This window comes from Lycium ferocissimum, chromosome 4 (genome assembly GCF_029784015.1).
Source record: "Lycium ferocissimum isolate CSIRO_LF1 chromosome 4, AGI_CSIRO_Lferr_CH_V1, whole genome shotgun sequence".
Taxonomy (NCBI): Eukaryota; Viridiplantae; Streptophyta; class Magnoliopsida; order Solanales; family Solanaceae; genus Lycium; species Lycium ferocissimum.
This window is the reverse complement of record NC_081345.1, coordinates 39,332,541-39,356,331: the sequence shown is the minus strand read 5'-3', so window position 1 is coordinate 39,356,331 and position 23,791 is coordinate 39,332,541. Positions and strand designations below refer to the sequence as shown.

The 23,791-nt window shown below is 34.1% G+C and overlaps 3 protein-coding genes across 5 annotated transcripts; 2 read left to right on the top strand and 1 right to left on the bottom strand.

The window, feature by feature from the left end:
- Positions 1 to 5,348: 5,348 nt before the first annotated feature.
- LOC132052837 (dof zinc finger protein DOF3.6-like) lies at positions 5,349 to 7,040 on the top strand. Of its 2 annotated transcripts, none has more exons than XM_059444532.1 (2): positions 5,349 to 5,659; positions 5,866 to 7,040. In XM_059444532.1, the coding sequence occupies exons 1-2, from the start codon at positions 5,609 to 5,611 to the stop codon at positions 6,775 to 6,777; spliced, it is 963 nt and encodes a 320-aa protein (XP_059300515.1). In that variant the 5' UTR covers positions 5,349 to 5,608; the 3' UTR covers positions 6,778 to 7,040. The 2 variants fall into 2 exon arrangements, with proteins under 2 accessions (XP_059300515.1, XP_059300516.1); XM_059444533.1 differs by having other exon boundaries at positions 5,609 to 5,740.
- An 8,086-nt stretch (positions 7,041 to 15,126) lies between these two features.
- LOC132052833 (heat shock cognate 70 kDa protein 1) lies at positions 15,127 to 18,187 on the top strand. Its single transcript, XM_059444527.1, has 2 exons — positions 15,127 to 15,402; positions 16,295 to 18,187. Exons 1-2 carry the CDS (start codon positions 15,189 to 15,191, stop codon positions 18,022 to 18,024), a joined length of 1,944 nt encoding a protein of 647 aa, XP_059300510.1. The 5' UTR covers positions 15,127 to 15,188; the 3' UTR covers positions 18,025 to 18,187.
- Positions 18,188 to 19,149: 962 nt separating this feature from the next.
- LOC132052836 (uncharacterized) lies at positions 19,150 to 22,740 on the bottom strand. Of its 2 annotated transcripts, none has more exons than XM_059444529.1 (3): positions 22,596 to 22,740; positions 19,747 to 19,933; positions 19,150 to 19,538 (listed from the first exon to the last, which is right to left on the bottom strand). In XM_059444529.1, the coding sequence occupies exons 2-3, from the start codon at positions 19,915 to 19,917 to the stop codon at positions 19,467 to 19,469; spliced, it is 243 nt and encodes an 80-aa protein (XP_059300512.1). In that variant the 5' UTR covers positions 19,918 to 19,933; positions 22,596 to 22,740; the 3' UTR covers positions 19,150 to 19,466. The 2 variants fall into 2 exon arrangements, with proteins under 2 accessions (XP_059300512.1, XP_059300513.1); XM_059444530.1 differs by having other exon boundaries at positions 19,747 to 19,929; positions 22,596 to 22,672.
- Positions 22,741 to 23,791: the final 1,051 nt, after the last annotated feature.

Below are 23,791 nucleotides of genomic sequence, written 5' to 3'. Positions count from 1 at the left end.
ATGCTTCAAATCAAAAAATATCTTTAAGATATCATCGATGGAGTTATTGTTGACCAAACGTTAAAACCAAGTACTATATCAGCAAATGCTTATCTTACTTCAATTTGGAAAAGATTAAGAAATAAAATATTTCCTATTTTATTGGGAAAAAGAATTTTATCGTTGTCTAAATGAAAATTAATGATGGGGGTTACTATGACTTATATATATGACCTATATTATCAGTTAAAAAGTACATGGGGTAATTTCGTTTTAATTGAAAAAACAAGATTAAGGAAAAACAAAATTACTTCCCACTTTTTTATTAGTTAAAGGGATTTTAAAATAAATGAAACAAGAAAAGGTTTCTTTAAGAATAACATTTTTATTAAGAATATGTTTTAAAAGAAAAGAAACAATATTTTTATTAGGAAAAGGGCATTTTTTACTCAATCAAGTAACAATAGGGGCATTTTTATTCAATTTCACATAGTTTAAGAGCCTTTTTGGACCAAGCTATGAATGGAGGGCATTTTTGTTCAATTTCACATAGTTTAAGGACATTTTCGACCCTTTTCCGTATATAAATTCAACTGAATTCATATTTTTATATAAAATTAAATACATGTGTAAGAAAATACAAAATTTTCAACAGATATTAAATTTTAAACTCAGTAATTTTATAAAATATGTAATAAATTCAATAATTTTTTTTTTAAAAAAAAACATAAAGATTGACTTTGTTAAGTTTAATTCTGAATCAGCCTCGACTAGCACCCTACATTATACTCCCTCTATCCCAATTTATATATACATTTTTCTTTTTAGTCTATTCCAAAAAAAAAAATGATACAATTCTATATTGTATTTAGAAATAAGCTAACTCAAAACTACCAATTTTACTCTTTAATGAAATGATTTACAGTCACACATATGTCTATGACTTGTTTTAGATCATAAATTTTAAAACTCTTTCTTGCTTAAATTTTGTGTATAATCAAACTATATTAAATAAATTGAGACCGAGGGAGTATGTACCATAGGAATCGGGTGAAATTGATGGATTGATGGGAGACTACGTTGAAGTCGTTATATTATTTAGGGGACCCTTCCCTCGTGGCTTTCACGAACTTAGGCACCCCACAAAGCATAACCTTTCTTTTCACCCTTAGCTTTTCCTCAATCAATAACGCGTATATGCATGTTTCTTCCTTTTACTAATTCCATGACGTTTTTTGTCCACTTGGATTTATATTCTACTAGCTTCTGTTCTTTTCCTGTTTCCTAAACTATATATTTTCGTTGTTTGATCATTTTTAATTTAGTAATAGGTCATGAAGGACCACTACAGGTTATGGTAGAATGAATAGGTTACCTTTCACCTTTAATTAGAACTCTGAGATAGAGCTTTGAGAATGAAAAAAAATTTAGTAAGCTAAGGAAAGACTTTTTTAATGGCCATCGCAATATTTAGTCCGTATTAATTGACCCAAAATGTGTATTGGACATTAGGTGGAAAAAAAAAAGCCATGATGGTGAAACAGAAACTAAATTAACCATTTCCTCTGTTGATCTGTACGTTTTGCACGACACTTCTTTTAGTATGTTCTAAAAAGAATGAAAAAAGGCACTCTCATAGACCGACTTACGATCATAACTTCTAAATATAGTATGTATCAAAAGTTTCTTTTCTTTTTCTTTTTTAAATTTTATAATTAAAAAAGCATATTATGCATTAAGGATAAACTGAAAAATTCAAAGTTAAAAAGCGTTATATAAATGGAACGAAATTAGTACTATAAATAAATATCTAAAATACGACACTTGAAATTTTTTTCCCATTAAGACATTAAAAATGTTGCAAAGTATGATTCATTTTGTAAACAAAATAGAACCAACTTCTAAGAATAAATTTTGGAGTAAATTCCCTAAAAGGTTATTCATGTATTGAGAATTTCCTTCAAATATCACTTTTGTTTCTTTTAGGACTAGAATATCACCTAACTATCATCATTTTCCTTAGAATATACTAAACACACAAAATCCCCCTTCTCTTCTAATGGGCATGTCATGTCACATCAAATTCTATTTTTTAATAATAAATTTATTTAACTCATCAAATCCATTTAACTCAACCCAATCTAAACTCATTTTTAACCACACAACTCGTGTCTTATACCCATTTAAACTGGTTAGAAAACATAAAAAAACATCAAAATTAAGTTATCTATTTAATGGTAAGAATATAAAAGAGAAAAAAAGAAAATTCTTAGTGGGAGTTGCTTGCGGTAACCCGCAAATTGTAATTTCATTGTTTTCGTTCTTTAATAATTTATCAATTATTGAATCCAATTAAACATTTCTATATCTCTTTCTATGTCCATTGTTCTTGTATCTTCTTTTTTTGGTGCATCCACTGATTTTATGTGTTAAAATAAAAAAATATTCTAGAATTCAGATATTTATAGTGTTAAAATAATACTATTAACTAGTAAACAAATATCAATATATAGACCCCAAAAAACAAAATCAAACTAAAAAGAAGAAATATTAATTGTTTGGTTAAATGGCTTTGGGTTGGGTTGAGTTAAATGAATTTGACGAGCTAAATAAATTTATTATTAAAAAATGTAGAATTTTATATGACATGGCATGCCAACTAGGAGAAAAGAAGGGTCTTGTGTATTTAGTATATTTAGAAAAAAAATGATAATTGAATGATATTCTAATCCTAAAATAAATAAAAGTGATATTTGAAGGCAATTCTAGGAAATTTATAAATGTTTTGATTCGGTTTGGGAGAATGGAAACAGTGCTTTTTACTGTTCAAATTGATTTGACCCAAAATTGCAAAAATTGCACTGCGTCACCCTACTAAGAATAAAGTACATTATATCTTGACGGAATTCAAATTAGAGTCTTAACTTTTAACTGTTAAAGTGAGATTTCATTAACTCTGAAGATCATTTGAGCTAATTACGGCAGGGTATGTAAAACCTAGGAATCATTTCATAGACAGATTCCCTTCTTATTTAGCTTTATAACAGTAATTTTTTTGTGATTCCAATGGTACTTTCATTCTTCTTGTTTTGATTTATTTGTAGCAAATTCATTTTATGAATATTTTCTTTAAAGAAATTCTTTTAAAATAAAATACAAAACTTGTTTTGTTTAATTAAATACAAAATGTAAGGCCTACATATTGACTCCCCCTTGGTTTTGTAATCCCACTACAAAAAAAAAAAAAAAGTAACTAGCTATAATTAAATTTCGTCACTAATCTATCGCTAAATTGCTCATAACTAACAAGTTTTTTGATAATCTGTCGCTAAATAGAATTAGCGACGAATTCTGTTGTTTAGCTATAGAATTTGTCTTGTCGCTAATTTCTATTTTTAAGTTGTGAAAATCTGTTTTCTAATTTCCATAATTTGCATCAATTAAGTGCGTTCATAAGCCTTAGCTTCTCTCGCTAGAAATGTAAATGCATCAAATCATCAGACAGTTAGGTTTACAAATTGGATTCATTTTGAGAATGAGCTTCGAAATTAATTTACATGAGCTTTTTTCAGTATTTTTGTCCGGTTTAGCTCTAGGAAGACATTAAGAGAGGTAAAACGCTTCCACGAAGTAGTAGTATTCAATTTTCAATCTAAGGGTCTGTTTTCTATGGAGAAAAATATTTTCTGAAACTATTTTCCAATTTTCTCATGTTTGGTTGGTCAATATGTTTTGAAAAATATTTTCTCTAGGAAAACAAGTTTCTCTAAAACGAGGAAAATGACTTCCCCAATGGAAGTAGGAAAAACAAGTTCCACAAGCGACATTTCAAGTTGATTGTCTCCTCCCCATCCACCCAACGCCTCCAACCCCCACCCCTTGACCATCTACCCCCTACCACCCCCCTTTGCCCCCCCCCCCCCCCCCCCCCAAACTCTCCAATCCATCCCACCCCCATTGTGGTTTGCTAAATTATATATAAATGTCTTTGGGATAATAGTTTTTGATTACTTACCAAACACTAGAAAATAAATAAGAAATCCACTTGTTTTCCAATAAAGTTTTTCTAGGAAAACATTTTCCATGAAAAATACTTTCCTTCATTATACCAAACACATCTGACGATTTTTTCCCTAAGGTTAATGCCTGAAATAAGAAGTATAGTGTTGGGCAAATCACTTCAAACCAAAGTGTATCCGTTTTCCAATTAGATGTTGATTGTTAGAGTATATGACAGCAATCGAATAAAAAAGAAAGATAGAAAGACCACCTTTAATATATGACATCAAGTTCACCTTCTTAATCTCTTATTTTGAATTTTATAGCTATGTACTTATCTTGTTGCTATTAGAAATAAAACTGTTATCCTTCCACCATAATCGTCATTCCCTTTGGCAATAGGAGAATTATTCAGAATTAACAACTTAATTGAATGTCTAGAGATAAGTCCAGAAGCTCAAGGCTCAAGCATGAGCTGAACACAAACTAGAACTCAGCTATATGCTCTTTGGTATAAATCAATGGCCTAGACCGGTTTTTCCGAAGGTAATGTCGGCACATTAATTATCACAATTCGATTAGTAACACGATTTTGGGGACAATTACCTTATTGAGATTGTATTGAAAATCGAGCCATTCTAGCAACAATAATATTACTAAGAGAGGATGTCCGTTTACGGGAAAAAGAAAAGAAAACAAAAGAGAGGATGTCCATTGTTTGTTGATGTAACAATAACTCAATAACTACAGTAGCAACAAAAGTTGAGAGAAATGACATTTCAAAAAAGCTGTTTCTTTTAGTCAATGAACCTAGGGTCGGGATTGAGAACTTCGAACACTTTTATTTATTTTTTAAAATATTATTAATATCAGTACTTTTATTTCTTTAGCTCTCTTGAAATTCTGGAGAACTAGCTAAGAAGATTTGAAGCTTTGGAAACTTACAAATTGCACATTTGATTACTTTAAGTGACATATCAAATTGCATGTGGGACGATTAAAGAAAGCTACCCATAAACTCAAACAGACGAGCATAAAGCAGAAAAAGAGAGGAGCATGAAGAGAAGAAACCTAACTGTTGGGCTAATCACCCCCAAGGTACCATAAAAAGTAGTAACATTTCTTAGTTAACAGTATTATCTATCCCAAACAACTTGAAAAAAAATGGGTCCAAAGAATATCATTATGTAGTTGCAATGATCCATTGACTGCCCCATTTAGAATTCAAATACGTATGAGAGGATCCCACCATAAAAGCTACTATAGCTGATATAATAGAGTCACTACGCTTTCTTTTTATCAAGCACTAATATTATTTATGTAGTCCAGGGGTATCAACAAAGAAAGCTTAGATGCGAAGGAACTTCCCCCCACTCAAATTACAAAACCCTAAAAATATAGTAGTAAAAACAAAAAGAGAAAAAAATTAAACTAAATTAAAGCTCTCTATATGCTAGCTCCCCCTTTTAATTTTTGCCTTCATCTTCTTTCTTCTCTTTTCCTTTCTTTTTATTGGGGCTCTGGTATTCCCTTCCTCTCTTTAGTGTGATTCTCTCCACCACATATTTCCAAAAAACTCATCAAACTTTTATAAAAGAGATAAAGATCAAAGAGATCAAAGAAAGAAACTATGGTTTTCTCATCTTTTCCTGTTTATCTAGATCATCCCAATTTGCATCAGGTATGGATTTAAATCTTTAATCCTCCACTCATACATATCTTCTTCATCCAAAAAGAGAAAAAGAAAAGAAAAAAGATAAGAGTAATATTCATATTCTCTACTAGTCTTGTTCTTGAATATACTAGGTATAGATGACTACTTATATAGAGTTAGTGAATTAAATTCCCTAACTTTGCTTCTTTTTTCCTCTTCTTGATGTTTTTCAGTTACAACAGTCAGACCATCAGCAAGCTGGAAACCCTGGGCTAGAAAATCCCCAGCTTCAGACTCTGCAGCCCCCACCTATGCAGGTGGTGGCCAGTCCGGGCTCGATCAGACCTGGCTCCATGGTAGATCGAGCCCGGCTAGCAAAGATTCCACTGCCAGAAGCTGGACTAAAGTGTCCAAGGTGTGATTCAACAAACACTAAGTTTTGCTACTTCAACAACTACAACCTTTCACAACCAAGGCACTTCTGCAAGACCTGTCGTCGTTACTGGACTAGAGGGGGTGCCTTGAGAAGCGTTCCGGTAGGAGGAGGATGCCGGAGAAACAAGAGAAGCAAAAGCAGTAATAATAACAGCACAAAGACCGCGGGCAGTAACAACAATAGTACTGGTGAGAGACAAATAGGTACTGCTTCCACTTCAACAAGTGCAAGTCCTTCAAGCTGCAACACGGAAATAATTAATGGACGCCACCACTTTCCACACGAGCAATCGACACAGTTGACTCCCCTCATGGCGGCCTTCCAAAACCTAAATCATCACTATGGTGGATTTCATCCTCCTTCTTTGGTCTCAACAAACAACAATGGGGCCGCGCTTGGTCAAGAAATGGGATTTCAAATAGGGGGTAACAATACAAATAATAGCAACAATTTATCTGCACCCTCTGGAGGATCTGACCATCAGTGGAGATTGCCATCTTTGGCAGCCAACACAAATTTGTACCCTTTTCAACAAGGTGAAGGAATTGAATCATCATCTGGGAATAATATTTCTCATGATGATCAAGGTTTAAATTCGACAAAACAGTTTTTGGGGACTATGGAAAATAATAATCAGTATTGGGGTGGAAACGCATGGACAGGGTTTTCTGGACTCAACTCCTCTTCTTCTGCCGGCCATCTCCTTTGATTTGATTAAGTTCCTCATGAGCTTCATTCATGTAAGTCAATTTATGTACTTGACTGAAGGGTTAAAATGTTGTATGTGTTGGGTCTAATTTAGTATAGTATACGGGCATATTTATGTTTTTAATCTTTGTTTCCTTGGTCATCACTTGTAATTTTACTGGATGTTCTTTTAGAAGGTGTGGGAAGTTGTATGTGAGTTTATTAATTTGGGTTCTGACATTATAATCTGTTTCCATAAAATATAAGTATCTTGTAGTTGTTTGATTTGTGATTATATAACTCATTTCACGATCCCAACCCTAGGTGATTACCACGTATATATCTCAGTGTCTCTTTTTTGAGTTCAGTGATATTCTCAGTATCACCTTGTATGAAATTGTATCCCTTGAGTAAAAAGTACACTACTACATCCATTTTTCTTGTTTGATGGAGTTATATAACCTCGTCGATTTCAATTTTCATTATTTGAAACGAACTAATCCACGTTACTTACTGATGCTAGCTTAAGTGTTTCATCACTCACTTATTATGTTGCTCGGACTCTTCAAAAGATGTGCCGGATGCGTGTCAGCTTCTCGAAAAATAATGCAATTTTAACAAAACGAGTGTGATATTTTTGGAAAATCTGAAAGAACATGTTATTTTTTAAAATTGATCTTGTGATCAGGGTTGAAGTGCTTGTAAGTTCCACTTTGATATGATCTTTTATATTATTATCACAATCGAATCTATGATTTTTAACTTGACAAGTTTAACTATTACAAGTTTACTACCATACAATTATGAATTCAGAATTTAGGGCGAACAGTTTGACTTTCCATGGAGTATGCAACATTTGCTATATATGGTGATATACTCTTAGCTAGGGTGCTACTTCTGTATATATATGTGGTTGGATTAAATTCTAAAATTTCTGCATGGTATTTTCATATGATTGAATTTTACAAATGATATTTTATATGATAGGAATAGACAAGTTTATATGATAGGAATAGACAAGTAAGATTCCTTGTCGGTTGTGAGTGGGATAAGTGGTGCTTGACAAGATTTAGCAAAGAACAAAAGGAAGAACATTAAAGCATTAGTCAAACAAAGGAAACGCCAAAGTTCCACTAAAAACCATGCAAATGTAACCACATGTACCCAAAACACAAGAAAATCCAATCACAGAAAAATCAAAAGAAGCAAAAGGAGGATTCTCTCATTATAATCCCAGTGTCATCATCATTTTCCGTTAAAGAGAAGAACGAGAATTAATACTATCATTGACATGATATCACCCCCACGTTCATTCATGCAGCAAAATGAACTCTAGCTACCTAGGTCAAAGGTCTCTCAATATTTAGTATTCTTTGTTGTTAGCTTGAATTTTTTAAAGAGATAATTTGGAGGAAAATAATCATAAAGATTCATAATTGCATGAACAGGGAAAAAAGTATAGTACTAGTAAAAATACAAAGGTGGTCTAAAAAGATAAAGGAAGTCCAGAGGGAAGAATTTTTACTTTTGCAATGGCCAATGCTACATCTCGAGCAACGAGGGTTTTGAATAAAGCGATAAGGCCCCCCTTAGTCTGTTAACCTTAGGTGGAAATATAAAGCTGATACTATATATTATCACAAAAAAGCAAGCTTTAGTTTACCCCAACTCGATGTTTCTTACTCCCACGTTGAATCTTATTCAAATTTTAAATTTTGATCAGTTCATTTATGTTCCTACCTTTGAATTCATTGCAGTTTTGACAATATGAGTTCAAAACTAAGTATATGTTGAAATTTAAATAAATTTTTATACGTATATATCTACACTCTATATTTAAACCAAAAAAAAAACACTAATATTCAAGTGAACTACAATCCCCTTATGTGTAGTACTTTGTTTTAGTATGTCTTAGAATTTTATTTTGCAACAATTTAACTCTAAATTTCTCGTTTTATTTTTAATGAAACGATTTATACTTATACATTAATGTCTATAACTTGATTTAGATAACAAATATAAAAAATAATTCTTTCTTTTTTATATTTTTTACCTGGTCAAATTTTGTCATATAAGTTGGGCGACGAAGTAATAAACTAGGCTAGTCTTTTGTTTTGTTAATAAGGAATAAACTAGGATTCGCCTATGCATGTCTCATGTTCCATCCTCAAAACGAGATACTCCAAGAAGAAAGAAATGAAACCCTTCAAACGTTTTTCTTCTATAGGTATTATCAATTATCAAAGAGGGGTTTGTTGTTTCAATAGCAGGGGTTGTAATGTGGGGATTTATTAGCACATATATAGGAGTGGAAGCAACAAAATCAAAGCTAATTAACAAATTAAGGGCTAATGTATGTAATGCATGAATTTGTGCTTTTTATGCGGCCCACCTTCGGGCATGGATAAGCGTGATATGTTTATCTTTTTGCTATTCTGTTCCCCTCATACACCTTTAGCTTTTTCTACACTAGATACATAATCTTTTCTTCTTTTTCACTAAGGTAAAGGCTCTAGAGCTAAAGTTTTGTAACTAATACTAGCAGTTGTTTAATTCGAAAAATATTCCTTCTGAGGTACCTACGCAGTGCCTGTTAAAAAATGCATTCTGCACCACACTTAAACGAAAAAAACAAGCTCGTTTAAATGAGAATTATTTGATATCTTATAAGGGAACACCTCATGCCCTCAATTACTAATGTTAGCCGGACTCGGGCAGTATCAGATTTATTTATCGTATGATATGGAAAAGGTCTGCGTACATTTTACCCTCTCCAGATCCCACATTATAAGATTCTACTGGGTATGTTGTTGTTGTTGTTGTTGTTGTTGTATGATACGGAAAAGAAACATCAACTAGTTTAGATTACATATATAATCGCCATAATGTTGCATGAAAAATTTAATCATCAACTACTGCTTTCATGATTTTTAAGCGGATCATAGACAGACACTACAAGAAAGTATAGAAATTGCTGTGTTACTTTTGGCAACAAAAATAATATAGTTGGCAAAAGTCAATATTTGGTAACAACTTAGTTTTATTGTTGGCATATATGATGAATCTTTAAAAATGAACTTTTTTTGGTTGCCAAAAATTTAATTTTGTTGTCATATAGCATTGACTATTGTTGCAATAAGTATTTTTAGCAACTAAAAAAAAAAAAGTTGTTGCCATCGTCGTTAATAACAAAAAAAAGTTTTCGCAAGATGTTGTTGCCAAAAGTACTTTTTGCAACAATAATCTATCTATGGCAACAAAAAAAGATTTGTTGCCAAATATCTTCTTTCTTATAGTGAGAGAAATGAGAAGATAGGCACTTTTCGGACAACTAATTAATATTTAACTACTGTTTTAAAATTATCCCATATTCTTTAATGCAGAAATAAAATTTGACCCCTAGCTATAACATTTCTGAACTCTTGGAATTTTTCATGGAGTATTAAAAGCCCACCGTCCAAACTTCAACATCTTTTTATGGAGTTTGAAGATAGCTCCATGAATTTTTTCTAAAATTTAAAATGTGCAATTCAAAATCTAGAATTTTTTCACTCCAGAAGAAATTCCTGAGGTTTGACCATTTACTGTCACACTTTTATCTAAATTTTAGTTTTGCATTAAAATATAATTGTTATTCAATTACATTTCAAATGGCAACTAAACTTTAAATTCTGGTCCAAAAAGTGACTAACCAACTTATTTTTTTTTTTTACGAAAATAGAGGGTAGGAATCCTTCCTTGCTTTCCTAACTGCAAAGATCGACTTTGGGCTTTAAAACTCCAAAGTGGCAAGCGTGGGCCTAAACGCAAACAAATATGAGGAAATTCCACACATTTTTTTGCGCGGATGACCCTTCGTTTGGGGTGGTCTTTAATTTTTGTCCCTCAAATCGGTGGTCTTTAATATTTGACCTTCGCTTAATACCTAGAGGTCTTGGATTCGAACCCAGGCTCAATTTAAAAATAAAATTAAAAAAAAAAAACGCAAGCCATTGAGATTCGCAAGGCATAAGTTGGGTCGCAAACTTTTACCCAAAATTAGGCCTTAAGCAAAATCCAAAATTAGGCCTTAAGCAAAATAATTTTTTTTTGTCTTAAGGTAGAGTTTGAAACACAAGGCATAAGTTGGGGTCCAACTTATGCCCTGTGAATCCCAACTTATGCCTTGCGATTTTTTTAAAATTTTTGACTGAGCGGGGGTTCGAACCTGGAACCAAGAGGCTTGTAGTGAAGCTCAAAAATTAAAGACCATTGATTTGAGGGACAAAAATTAAAGACCACCCCCAGCGAAGGCCAATCCTGCAAATTGCCAATTTCACAAAGCAATATATTTTGCAGGCTATTTACAACATTTTTTTGCTCGGATTATCCTTTTTTTGGGTGGTCTTTAATTTTTTTCCCCTCAAATTGCTGGACTTTAGTTTTTGTCCTTCGCTTAAAAAGGTGACTGAAAATATCCTGAAGTTCTGGGTTCGAACCGTCGCTCAGTCAAAAAATAAAATACAAGGCAAGGCTTTTGCAAAAAGTCTGCCTTATGCGGTAGACTTTGCCTAAGGCATAACTAAAATTTTACCTTAAAAGGCAAAATATGCCATCTCCAGCATAGGTTCTATGTAATTTGGCCTAAATAGACATAAATTCATAGAAACTTATGTCTTGTGAAATTATTATTATTTTCGAATATTTGAATTTTCACAAACCGTAAGCGCATAAAAATATTTTCGTTATTTTTAAGCGATGGCCAATAATTTTAGAGACCAGCGAATTGAGGAACCCAAAAATTAAAGACCAGTCCGTCCCTCCGTATGAAGGCCAATCGTGCAAATTTCCCTATTTTCTGTGAGTAGCTAATATTTGGTATACAGGTTATTATGAATCCTTCGTTGCTTTCCTAACTGGACCTTTATTACGGCGATGATTCTCCTTGAGGCCCATCTTAATGATATGAATTGCTTCGCGGATCTAAGCCCCCGTTTGGCCATAAGAATTATTCACTTTTTTTCGAAATCGGCGTTTGGCCATTAGAATTCCGAATACAACTTAAAGTTATATTCCGGAATATCAAAAACTCAAAAAATTTGTTTTTAAAAAAATTTCACCTTTTTACTACATTTCACCAAAAACTACAATTTCTAAAACTATGGCCAAACACAACTCCAATTGCAACTCCAACTCCAAAATTCTAAAAAAAGTGGATTTTTTTTTGGTATCTATGGACAAACGGGGCCTAAATTTTTCCAACAAACTCTTGCTACCGCTTATCCTGGTCTATCTACTTTTTTTTTGCGCGGATTTTCCTTCATTTGGGGTGGTCTTTAATATTTGGCCTTCAAATTGGTGGTCTTTAAGTTTTACCCCTTGCCAAACACCCCGAGGTTGTGGGTTCGAACCCCAGATAGGCTAAAAAAAAAATCGCAAAGCAGAATTTCGTAAGGCAGACTTTTGCATTTACGCCTTCGGGACTTTTGAAATTTTCAAATAAATGTCCGCCGAAAAACGAGGTAATTTGGGCCGCATAAGCAGAATTTACATGATACAGGCAGAATTTCTGTCCATGTAAATTCTGCCTGAAGGGCAAAATTTAAAGACCACCATTTTAATGGGTAAAAATTAAAGACCACCCCAGCGAAGGGCAATCCTCCAAATTGTCCTAGGAATCGCTGGTCAAGTACACAACGAAAAAGTAGCATATTTACCAAATTAAAGAATCATTGAAGGTTTCAACTTTCAAGTGAAAAAGGGGATTATAAAATCTCCAACTATCACAAGTGAAGAAGTAGTCGTCAGGACCTGAGAGGCCAATAAACTATAGCAATAAACTGCTGCTGGAATATTGGATATTTATCCAATTATTTGTGCACTTAAATAGCCTTGTAATATCCCTAACTTAATGCTATAGTGTTATTTGGACTTTCAAGAATTTAACCACTAGAGTGCTTGCCTTTGGAATCATCACAAACTGTTTCATATGTCTAACCAGATAATTGGAAATTTAAAGAGATTGGACTAAAGAAAACGAAAGAACAAAACACAAAAGTGAGACTTTTGGCCGTCAGAAGGTATCGAATGGCAAATAAGGAAAATGTAATTGATTTACTGTCTGGCATGGTAAAACCAAGCTCCTCACAAATATTATTACACAACTCGCGATTCTCACTCTTTAGTCTACAAAAAATCAAAAATGTAACAACAACGAAGAGGATTGCATCTAAGCCTATGTGGCAACAAAATTATTTTTGTTGTCATAGATTGATTATTGTTTCAAAAGTTTTTTGGTAACGAATAATTTTTTTTTTTTTGTTGCGATTTTTTTCAACTGTTATTTAATAACGCCGAAACAACTTTATTTTTTGTTGCCAAAAGTATTTTTTGCAACAATAATCAATATTATGACAACAAACAAAATTAAATTCTTTGGCAACAAAAAAGTTCATTTGCCAACAATAAAACTAAGTTGTTGCCAAATATTAAATTTTTTGTTGTCATTTCTGTATTTTCTTGTAGTGCCTGTTTGGCCAAGCTTCTAAAATTAGCTTATTTTGAAAAGTGTTGTCCAAAAATATATTTTTAACGAAAAATAATTTGTGTTTGACCAATTAATTTAAAAAGTACTTTTGAGCAGCAATTAGTGGAAAAAAACTATTTTTTGTTAAAAACATATTTTAAAAGCTTCTTATTTTCTTCCAATTTCTCCAAACACCTTAAAAATTTTCTTTTGGAAAAAATAAGACTTTTGGGAAAAAAATAAAAAATTGGTACAAATAGGCTATAAGTATAGCAAAATTTTTTGAAGTTTGATAAAAAAGATATTACTTATTGTTATTATTATTGTCATTTAACGCACGGAAACATAAGAAAAATAAATGTTTTTGTATTCTAGTTTAGTTTTATTGTATATCAGGCTACGTGGCGTAAATATTTTCAAAAGTTGTATATGTTTTAAAATATCCTACACTTTTACACGTTTTTAAGAAAAAGTTTAATATGAAAAGTAATTTAACTAGTTTACTGTAATTACTTTTTGAATTTTCTACCACATTAATTTTAACCTTAGTAATATTTTACTCTTAACTTCTTATTTTTCCTTAATTAATCATGACTGCATGACATGCCACTTCGTTTGATATTTTCTGGAATTCATGCTCCTCGATAATTAAAAATCTGGTAGGATTTGCAATAAAGTTCACAAAAATATTGTGTGGGGCAGCCGTCGGTGTGTTATATTGGAAAGAGTATGGTCGGTCCAACACGGATACGTAATACCACGTCTACAGGGAATAGGAACATTCGAGAACCCATAAAACACGTTCAAATAAGGAATTTTTACTCATTGTAACTTCTTTTAAGACCTAATTATTAATATTAACTACCCTTTTATTTAATTATATTTAGTAGCTAATTAACTTTTCTAAATTACAAATGGTAGCTATATCAAAAAATACATATATATCTTTCTTTTTTTTCCAATCAAGTCGATTTAAAAACCCAAAAAATCTGTCTCCCTTAACCACCGCCATGGCCGCATCCTCTCTCTCTCCCGCCCCCCTCTCTCTCGCCTCACGTTCTCTCTCTCTCTCTCTTTCAAGAAAACGATCGTGTTTATTAAGATGGAAAGATGGCGGCGGAGAAGATGACGTGGAGGTGGAGAGATTAGGGTTTTGTTGGTATGTGGAAAGATTAGGTTTTTTGGTAGTGATGGTGTCTCGAATTTTTTGATGGTGGTGGTGTCTCGGATTTTTGGTGGTGGTGGAGAGATTAGGGTTTTTGGTGGTGGTAGTGTAACCTGTAGTAATACATTTCTACATCTCACAAATACACTATTTTTTAATTTTTGTCATATATTAATTTTTTGTCATGTTGAAATCCATTCAAATACATGAATATATTTGGCTTCGTTTGATGTCTTTGTATTTGAAATACATCAAAAAAACCCAAAATACATCAAAAACAAAAAAAACAAAAAAAATCGATACATTAAAAAAAAATCTACATAAAAAAAAAAAAAGACACGAATATACATTATAGCAAAAATAAAAATCAACAGTACATCAAAGCAAAAAAAAAAAAATCAAAAATACGTCAAAAAAAATATATATCAATATCTAATTTAATAGCTCCACCGTTAAAGGTGTCAAGGACCACTTATTTTTTTTTTTTTTTTTAGATGTATTTGTTGGTCCACACGCGACATACACTATTTTGTCAAAATATACGTCTACAGGGAATATTTAAAAGGGTAGTACATTCGTAGAACCCATAAAACACGTTCAAATAATTCCCTGATTGGTCAGATTTAGGTAACACGAACATTCTAGAACCCGTAACACGAACCATTATATACCCCTCCTCTCTTCATATCTCATCATCATATATTTTTTTTTAGTTCTTTCTTCACAAAGCGTAATATAATTCAACTCTCCTCTTTTTAAAGCAATGGCTGGAAAAGGTGAAGGACCTGCTATTGGTATTGATCTAGGAACAACATATTCTTGTGTCGGTGTTTGGCAACATGATCGTGTTGAGATTATTGCTAATGATCAAGGAAACAGGACGACACCGTCTTATGTTGGATTTACTGACACTGAACGTCTCATTGGTGATGCTGCTAAGAATCAGGTCGCCATGAATCCCATTAACACCGTTTTCGGTAAGCTTTTTTATTTGACGATCTAATGTCATAGTATCTCTTATGCTTATTTTGTATGATTGTGATTTATTGCGAGATGAAGTTTGAGGAATGACGTTGTGGATTGTTAATAATATCAAGTTGACACGATATAATTAATAAGACCAGTCTGGTGAATTGATCGTGGCATAACAAAATAACAACATATAGTGAGCCTATAAGCTCGGCACTTGTGCTTTGTTAAGTCAATTAATCAGGCAACCTTAGCCTGATAACATGTTTGTGTATTAACAACAAAAAGGATAAGTCCGATCTGCCTTGTATTATCAGAATTTGACTGGGATGGACTGCATCAGAGTGTATTTGGGTGTCTGAATTTAATTGAATTTGTAATGTAGATCTGGTGTAACAGATATTGATTCTTATTGGTTATGCTGAATTTGATATGTTGGCAGTCTTTCAGTTCCTTAGTTTCTTAGGGCTTGTTTGGTAAGGTGTATAAGAATAGTGCGTTTGGTAAGGTGTATAAGAATAGTGCTGAATAGGGGTATTAACTATGCCGGTATTAGTTATGTTGGATTATTTCTTATCCACTGTTTGGTTTGGTGTATAAAAAATAACATGCATTGCATAATTTCTAAATTTATGTTTTTGGCATTGTTTTTATCCGGAAAGAATTTGAACCATGCAATGCATTGGGATTTTTGGCGTTGTTTTTATGTGGAAAGGATATCATAGCTTAATAGTCTGATCTGTTTAACCAAACACTTGTTGGTAGCAACTTGTTTCATGGGTTTCAGGTCTATTTTACCTATACACTTCGTGTTATATTGATTGGTCATATTTATTTACCTGCAGTGTTAATATTACTTAAGTTTAGTTTCTTAGTGCTGACTGTTCTTCTAATTGGCAGATGCAAAGAGGCTTATTGGTAGGAGGTTCAGTGATGCATCTGTACAGGGTGACATGAAATTGTGGCCTTTTAAGGTTATTCCTGGACCTGGTGATAAGCCAATGATTGTTGTAAACTACAGGGGTGAAGAAAAGCAGTTTGCTGCTGAAGAAATCTCTTCTATGGTTCTAACAAAGATGAAGGAAATTGCAGAGGCCTTCCTTGGATCAACAGTGAAGAATGCCGTGGTGACTGTGCCAGCATACTTCAATGACTCGCAACGTCAGGCTACAAAGGATGCTGGGGTTATTTCTGGACTAAACGTCATGCGTATTATTAATGAGCCTACAGCTGCTGCCATTGCCTATGGATTGGACAAAAAGGCTTCTAGTGTAGGTGAGAAGAACGTGCTTATCTTCGATCTTGGTGGTGGTACTTTTGATGTATCCCTCCTCACCATTGAAGAGGGTATCTTTGAGGTGAAAGCCACAGCAGGAGATACTCACCTTGGAGGTGAGGATTTTGATAACAGAATGGTCAACCATTTTGTCCAGGAATTCAAGAGAAAGCACAAGAAGGATATTAGTGGTAACCCGAGAGCTCTAAGAAGATTGAGGACAGCTTGTGAGAGGGCAAAGAGAACTCTCTCTTCCACTGCCCAGACAACAATTGAAATTGACTCCTTGTATGAGGGAGTTGACTTCTATTCTACCATTACCCGTGCCAGATTCGAGGAGTTGAACATGGATCTTTTTAGGAAGTGTATGGAACCAGTTGAGAAATGTTTAAGGGACGCTAAGATGGATAAGAGCACCGTTCATGATGTTGTTCTTGTTGGTGGATCCACTAGAATTCCTAAGGTGCAGGCGCTTTTGCAAGACTTCTTCAACGGCAAGGAACTTTGCAAGAGCATTAATCCAGATGAAGCTGTTGCCTATGGTGCTGCTGTCCAAGCCGCCATTCTTAGTGGAGAAGGTAACGAGAAGGTCCAGGACTTGCTGCTATTGGATGTCACACCTCTTTCTCTTGGGTTAGAAACTGCAGGAGGTGTGATGACTACCCTGATTCCAAGGAACACCACAATTCCTACCAAGAAAGAGCAGGTATTCTCGACCTATTCTGATAACCAACCCGGAGTGTTGATTCAGGTTTTCGAGGGTGAGAGAGCAAGAACAAGGGACAACAACTTATTGGGTAAATTTGAGCTCTCTGGTATTCCTCCTGCTCCTAGGGGTGTGCCTCAGATTACTGTCTGCTTCGACATTGATGCAAATGGTATCTTGAATGTCTCTGCTGAAGACAAAACCACTGGACAGAAGAACAAGATCACAATTACCAATGACAAGGGTAGATTGTCAAAGGAAGAAATTGAGAAGATGGTCCAGGAAGCCGAGAAGTACAAGGCAGAGGATGAGGAACTCAAGAAGAAGGTGGAGGCCAAAAATTCATTGGAGAACTATGCCTACAACATGAGGAATACAGTGAAGGATGAGAAAATTGGTTCTAAGCTTAGCTCGGATGACAAGAAAAAGATTGAGGATGCCATCGATCAGGCAATTTCATGGCTAGATAGCAACCAGCTGGCAGAAGTTGACGAGTTCGAGGACAAGATGAAGGAGCTTGAGGGTATCTGTAATCCCATCATTGCGAAGATGTACCAGGGTGCTGGTGCTGATGCAGGTGTACCTACGGATGATGCACCGCCAGCTGGTGGTAGCAGTGCAGGACCTAAGATTGAGGAGGTCGACTAAAGGGTTGATAGATACTAGCTGTTTTCTTTTCATTAGTATAGTTTAGGAGATTACTTTGGACTGGCTCTTATCTTCAAATTTTTTGTGTTGTGAATTTCATGCTGGTGTTTTTTCATTATTGTTGGTATTTTAAATAGCAATGTTTAGTTGGTAATTTCTTCCAGGTAGCTGTTAATACTCTTTCTGGATGTCTGCTCGAGCTTATATTTTTAAAATTGTGCGTGCTCTGGCCAGTAACAAGGAAAGAATTACAACATTTAGACGAAAAGGCAATATGAGTTGTAAGGATTGCCTCTAAAACTAGCAAACACGAGTGAAGAGTCTAAAAAATTTCAGGAGGTAAAGTCACTTTTTCAAAGTTTTGGGGAAAAAATGTGGTAGTATCTTTTTCCTGCCAAAACTATCAAACTAAAGCAACTTCCAACCTAGAAGAAAGTTTCAAGCTAAAAAATTTTACCTTATGAGAAAGTAAGCCTGCTGCTACAATTTAATAAGGTTAACCATACTTAATAATAATAAGTTCGATTCAAAAACCAAATCTATGAGCTCTCCCATTCACATAATTCTCTCCATCAACTGCAGAATATGCTATTGCGTTTGAATGAACAATTCAAGTACAAGCCACTGATTTGTTATCCTATGGTTTAAACACCAACAGTTGGTTTGTAGTTTTCAAGTTCTACTCTGGATCATGGACAAATTTCTTGGTTTTTTTTTTTCCTTCTTTTTTGTGATAAGGTAAAGACAAATTTCTTGATGTTAACTACCAGGATCACAATAAAGTTATATCCTAAGCTACGATCTCTTGAGAGTTCCTCCAAAATACATCCTAAAGTCTCTCTAGGACCCAAATAAAAGACGGAACGCAACCACAGGACCCAAATAAAAGACGGAACGCAACCGCAGAAGACTCTTTAACTTTAATATTACAATTTATTTACAAGAAAACTGTGAATTTCACATACAAGTTTGCAGTTCCATCACTGCCTGACATTTTAAAGGTTTCAGCTTTTAGTTCTTCATTATTTCTGAAGAAACAGCCTAGGAGTCCTTTAGTTAATATTGTCAGAATTACATTGCTAAACCGGAGCTGATGTTCCCAGAATCCTTCACTTTGAAACATAGTTTATAGCCACTGACAACAACAGACATGTTAACTATCAGTATGACAAATGGACAACAACATCACTGAAACACAATCATTGTCAGCTCTCTAAAGCTACAAGTGAAAAAGTCATAGATAAAATCCAAATACAGCAAGACATGGTAAAAGGTTTTATTAAGTCGAATGCTTGCTAAGTGTGACTTAGCTTCGTCAAGAATTACATTGACCACCTCAGTAACAAGCTGACAATCAAGGAAATCTCAGCAACTTATTGAAATATTGACACACTGACGCGCAATACTGCAGCTTATGTTATGCACAAGTAACTCGATACAAACTACCTCCTTCCCCTGTTAAGCCTCTGGAGGTGATAATTAATGCTACCCCAAGGCTTTCTATTTCTGCCACTCTGCAGAAAAGGCATATCACAATCAATGTTAATGTTCATACTAAACAGTCTAAACCATGTACTATCTGTAGCAATCAAATGAATAAAACCATATATTTTGTCTGAATAACAATGAAGAACAGAAAGCAAACAAAATTTGCCTGTACACTTATGCTAAGAGCCAAATAAAAAAATCGTATACGTTATATAAGGACACCAGAATAAATACCTGAGCCTCCATGCATGCACTTAAAAGTGATTTTTGCCTGCCGCATTTATCGTCCTTGTTATAATTTAGAGTCAAACAATTAAGAAATGCGACAAAATCCTTCACACAAGGTTTTTGGAGACTTCCAAAGTTCTTTGGGTTTATGAATAAGGTACCAGCTTTGCGTCCCATCCTTCACCGGTTCTAACTATCAAGTATGAAAGACAAGATCAGAGTTGGTATAGCAGGAAATCGAATCTGCAGTGGGGCTAGTAGGAGAAAGGTATATGCAAGCAACTAGCAGTGCAGCCATACAAGATAATAATCTTCAGGAATGAGACAGAAGCACAATGAACTAAATTTTCATAAAACAGACAGCAATAATTTCACTTAGGTTGGCCAAACAAGTAACTCTCAACCAAGGTTCAGAGAAGAAAATTTCCACTATTAATCACACTACTAGGAAAACTAGTAAATGAAAGATAATGGTATAAGGGTATATATAATAGGTAACAAAGCTTTTACCGGTATACTTTCCTCCCGCTGTTGTTTGCTCTAAATCTGAACTTTACAACAGGCTATTGTACTCTTTTTTCTTGATAACTATTAATACATGGTACTTATTCAGAGGTGAAAATAAGAATTCCATACCGCAGCTTCAACTAATTCTTTCCAACACCTAATGTTAGACATTTGGATTATTGACATTCTTTTGTGGAAATATTTTTGAATTTCTATAAAATAGCATCCACATAATGTAAACTATAGTGATTTGTACAACAGTGATAGCTTTATGCATTTGGAATTCCCCTCCCCCTCCTTTTTCCAGCACTTCATAGTCAATCAGGTATATTATTGAAAACATCTCTTTTTGGTTGTTAACATTTAGTCAAAAGGAGCAACTTATCCCCAAAAAGACATTCAAGGAGCATAGGATCACAATCTCATATTTCATGGGGGTTAAGGTAGATTTTACTCATTGGTTAGAGAAATCAATAATTTCAATCAATTAAAACTGGATGGTACTGCTATGGTACTGCTATCTCACTTGATTCCTAACAAGCAGTATGAAATCACATGAAAGGAAGGAAGAATGTATGAGCTGCGTAGAAAATCATGACCATCTATGACGCAGGAGCTAGGAGCTTGTCACTTGCTGATGCAGTCGCTTACCATATATGGTGATGCAACAGCTTATCACCCTATCTTTGTCCTTATCTAGATAATATTATTTGTCAACCTTACCCAGATAATACTAGTTGTCCTTATCATGTATTAGGTTTCAGTCCCACATTGGTTGGTGAACCTTTGCTTTTAACAATTTGTAAGTCTATATATACAGGCCTTTAACCCTTAATTTTGAGTGCATCTTTTCTATAAAGCTTTGAGCTTAAGTTTTCTTCTTTAAGTGTGTGTGTTTCCTCTTAAGAAGTAAGTCATAAGTGAGTTATCCTTGGAAATAGCCAACTTACGTGGCTTCTTTTTTGGCTACCATGTCATAGTGGAGTTCCTAACCTCGTCAATATTCATCAGAGCCTCTTGCTCGGGTATTCTTATATCCTTTGCCTTTTTATATGCTACTTATATTTCTTGATAAAGAAGTGAATGCTATTTATTATGATAGCTCCCACTTTGCCCCAAAGCAATATCTACGATGTCATATATCATGTCTAAGACTACATTTATACCCATTAGGCATTAGCTACTAGCAAACCTTGTCACCACAATACCCACAATTCAGCTTTGTTCAGTCTCCTAAGCCACTAATTGTATCTTTCCGAAACCTTACAGTCCCATACTTGTCCTCCCTCACTAAATGACCGCGGAAACTTAATTCTGTTTTACTTTTTGAATTGGCTTGAGGTATTAGAAGAAACCATACTTCTTTTAAAACCACTACCTGTTATTTGACATAATCACGACACTTCCAAAAAAACAGTGTATTGATGTGTAATATCAGGCATATCTCTATCTAGAGCAGGCATATAGATTGATCAAACAGCTGAATTACCCCATTTCCCCTTCTTCCAGTTTCTTCCAGTTTAGTGACTATAGGTATAGGGTGGTCATCTTTTTATTTTTCAAAAATAAATAAATACTAATTAAATGAGGTGGTCATATTTCAGGTCCGGAACAAGTTGTATCATACAAAAAGATTTTGAAGACTCTGACATCTAAGTATAGTAGAAATTTTTCATAGGTAACTAAAATCTTGAAAGGAAAAAAAAAAAAACTTTTGGTAGGGGAAAACTTATCGTTATTATCAATATTGATTATCAAGTTCTCTAGTGTTCTAAAAGTTCTCTTTTGATAACTGAGAATCCCCCAGGGCCAGTGGCATGCGATTTCAATCTCGGTAAATAATGAGTCTAATCCTCTACCTTTCTCCACTTATATATCAGACTTTTGTCTGCAATAGACTTCGAAATCATGATATGCGCTTAATCCACACATCACACATAACATTAACTCAATAGCCCTCATGGATAGACTTTTGTGTTTCAAAAGGTACCTCATTCCAATCCTGTAAAATCTTTAAATTTGAGATGACCATAAAATAGTACTAGTAGTCTTTTGGAGTACCATGATATTGAATTTTCTAACTTCATCTGAATACCGAAAGTTAACAACAAATATGAACACCAGAGCACTATAAAAATACGACTTCAGGTTGTCTTAGAAATAGATTGAGTATCCATCTTTTGTTTCCTAATTCTCTATTTCCCTTGTCTAAGAGAAATATTCAGAAAACTGATCACAAAGACTTAAAGCCATATTATACATCTCACAAATGTGTGGTAATAATCACATAGAAGCAAACTACAAATGCACATGAACTTGTAAATATTAGTGCAAAGAAGGAAACTTACAACTCTAATTCGCCAGAGAAGAAGATTTCCAGTGAGTTCGCCAATGTTCACGAGCGATGGAGACTTGTCACAACTTGGTCGAAGAAAGTAGAAACTCAGTATGGGCCATATTGGAGTACGGATTTGTAGTGGGTCATTTGCACTTTTGTCCCTGTTTTGTGCTGGTCTTTAATTTTGGCCTGTCTTTAATCTTTATCCTTCAAAATTGAACTTATACCTAGAGAGACATAAGTTACGCATCATAATATTCACAAATTATACTCACGCCATTAAAGAACTTATGCCCTCAATTTTAAAGGGGCAATTCGCAGGAATGCCCTTATTTTTGGGTGGTCTTTAATTTTTATCCCTCAAATCAGGATCTTTAATTTTTTTTCACCTAATACCACGAGGTCAGGATTCAAATCCGCACCGCTAAAAAAAAAAATCACAAGACATGAGTTTTATAAAGAAACTTAGCCTATTCGGACCAAAGTTAGCCCAGCAGTGCCAGTGAATTTTGCCTACTTCAGCAGAGCTTTTGGGCGCCTTCAAAATGTCCCACGTGCACTCGCCTAAGGCCTTGCAAATCATGATTTGCGCGAAACCAAGCCTTGCGAATCCAAGTTCTACCTGGCAAATTTTTTTTAAATTTTTGATTAAGCGGGAGTTCGAACCCGGAACCTAAGAGTTTTAGGCGAAGGACAAAAATTAAAGACCAACAATTTGTGGGGCAAAAATTAAAGACCAAAGGCATTTGAAGGTCACTCCGCACAAAAAAAAATGATTTTAAAGAAAAAATTAAAGACCAGCCCATTTGAAGGACAAAAATTAAAGACCAGTCCATTTTTTCATTATATATAAGCGGCTTGTGGGGACGAACACGGCTCCCCGAGCTTGTACCAACAGCTTGACGAATTGTACCGGCATTAAATTTTAAAAATTACGAGCTATATAATTTATACACTTTATCCAACTATTTTTATATCCCATGTAGATACGTGTCATAGTACTTAAACATTTATTCCCTTCGTGTATAGACATATGCACTTTAAATTTAATTCTCCGACAGATTTATTTCCTCCGTGCACTTTTACTTGTTCACTTTTGACTTTTCGTGTTCTACCTGAATATTTATTCTCTTCTCATGTATAGACATATGCAGTTCAATTTTAATTCTCCTACACAAATTTATTTCTTCCATGCACTTCAATTTG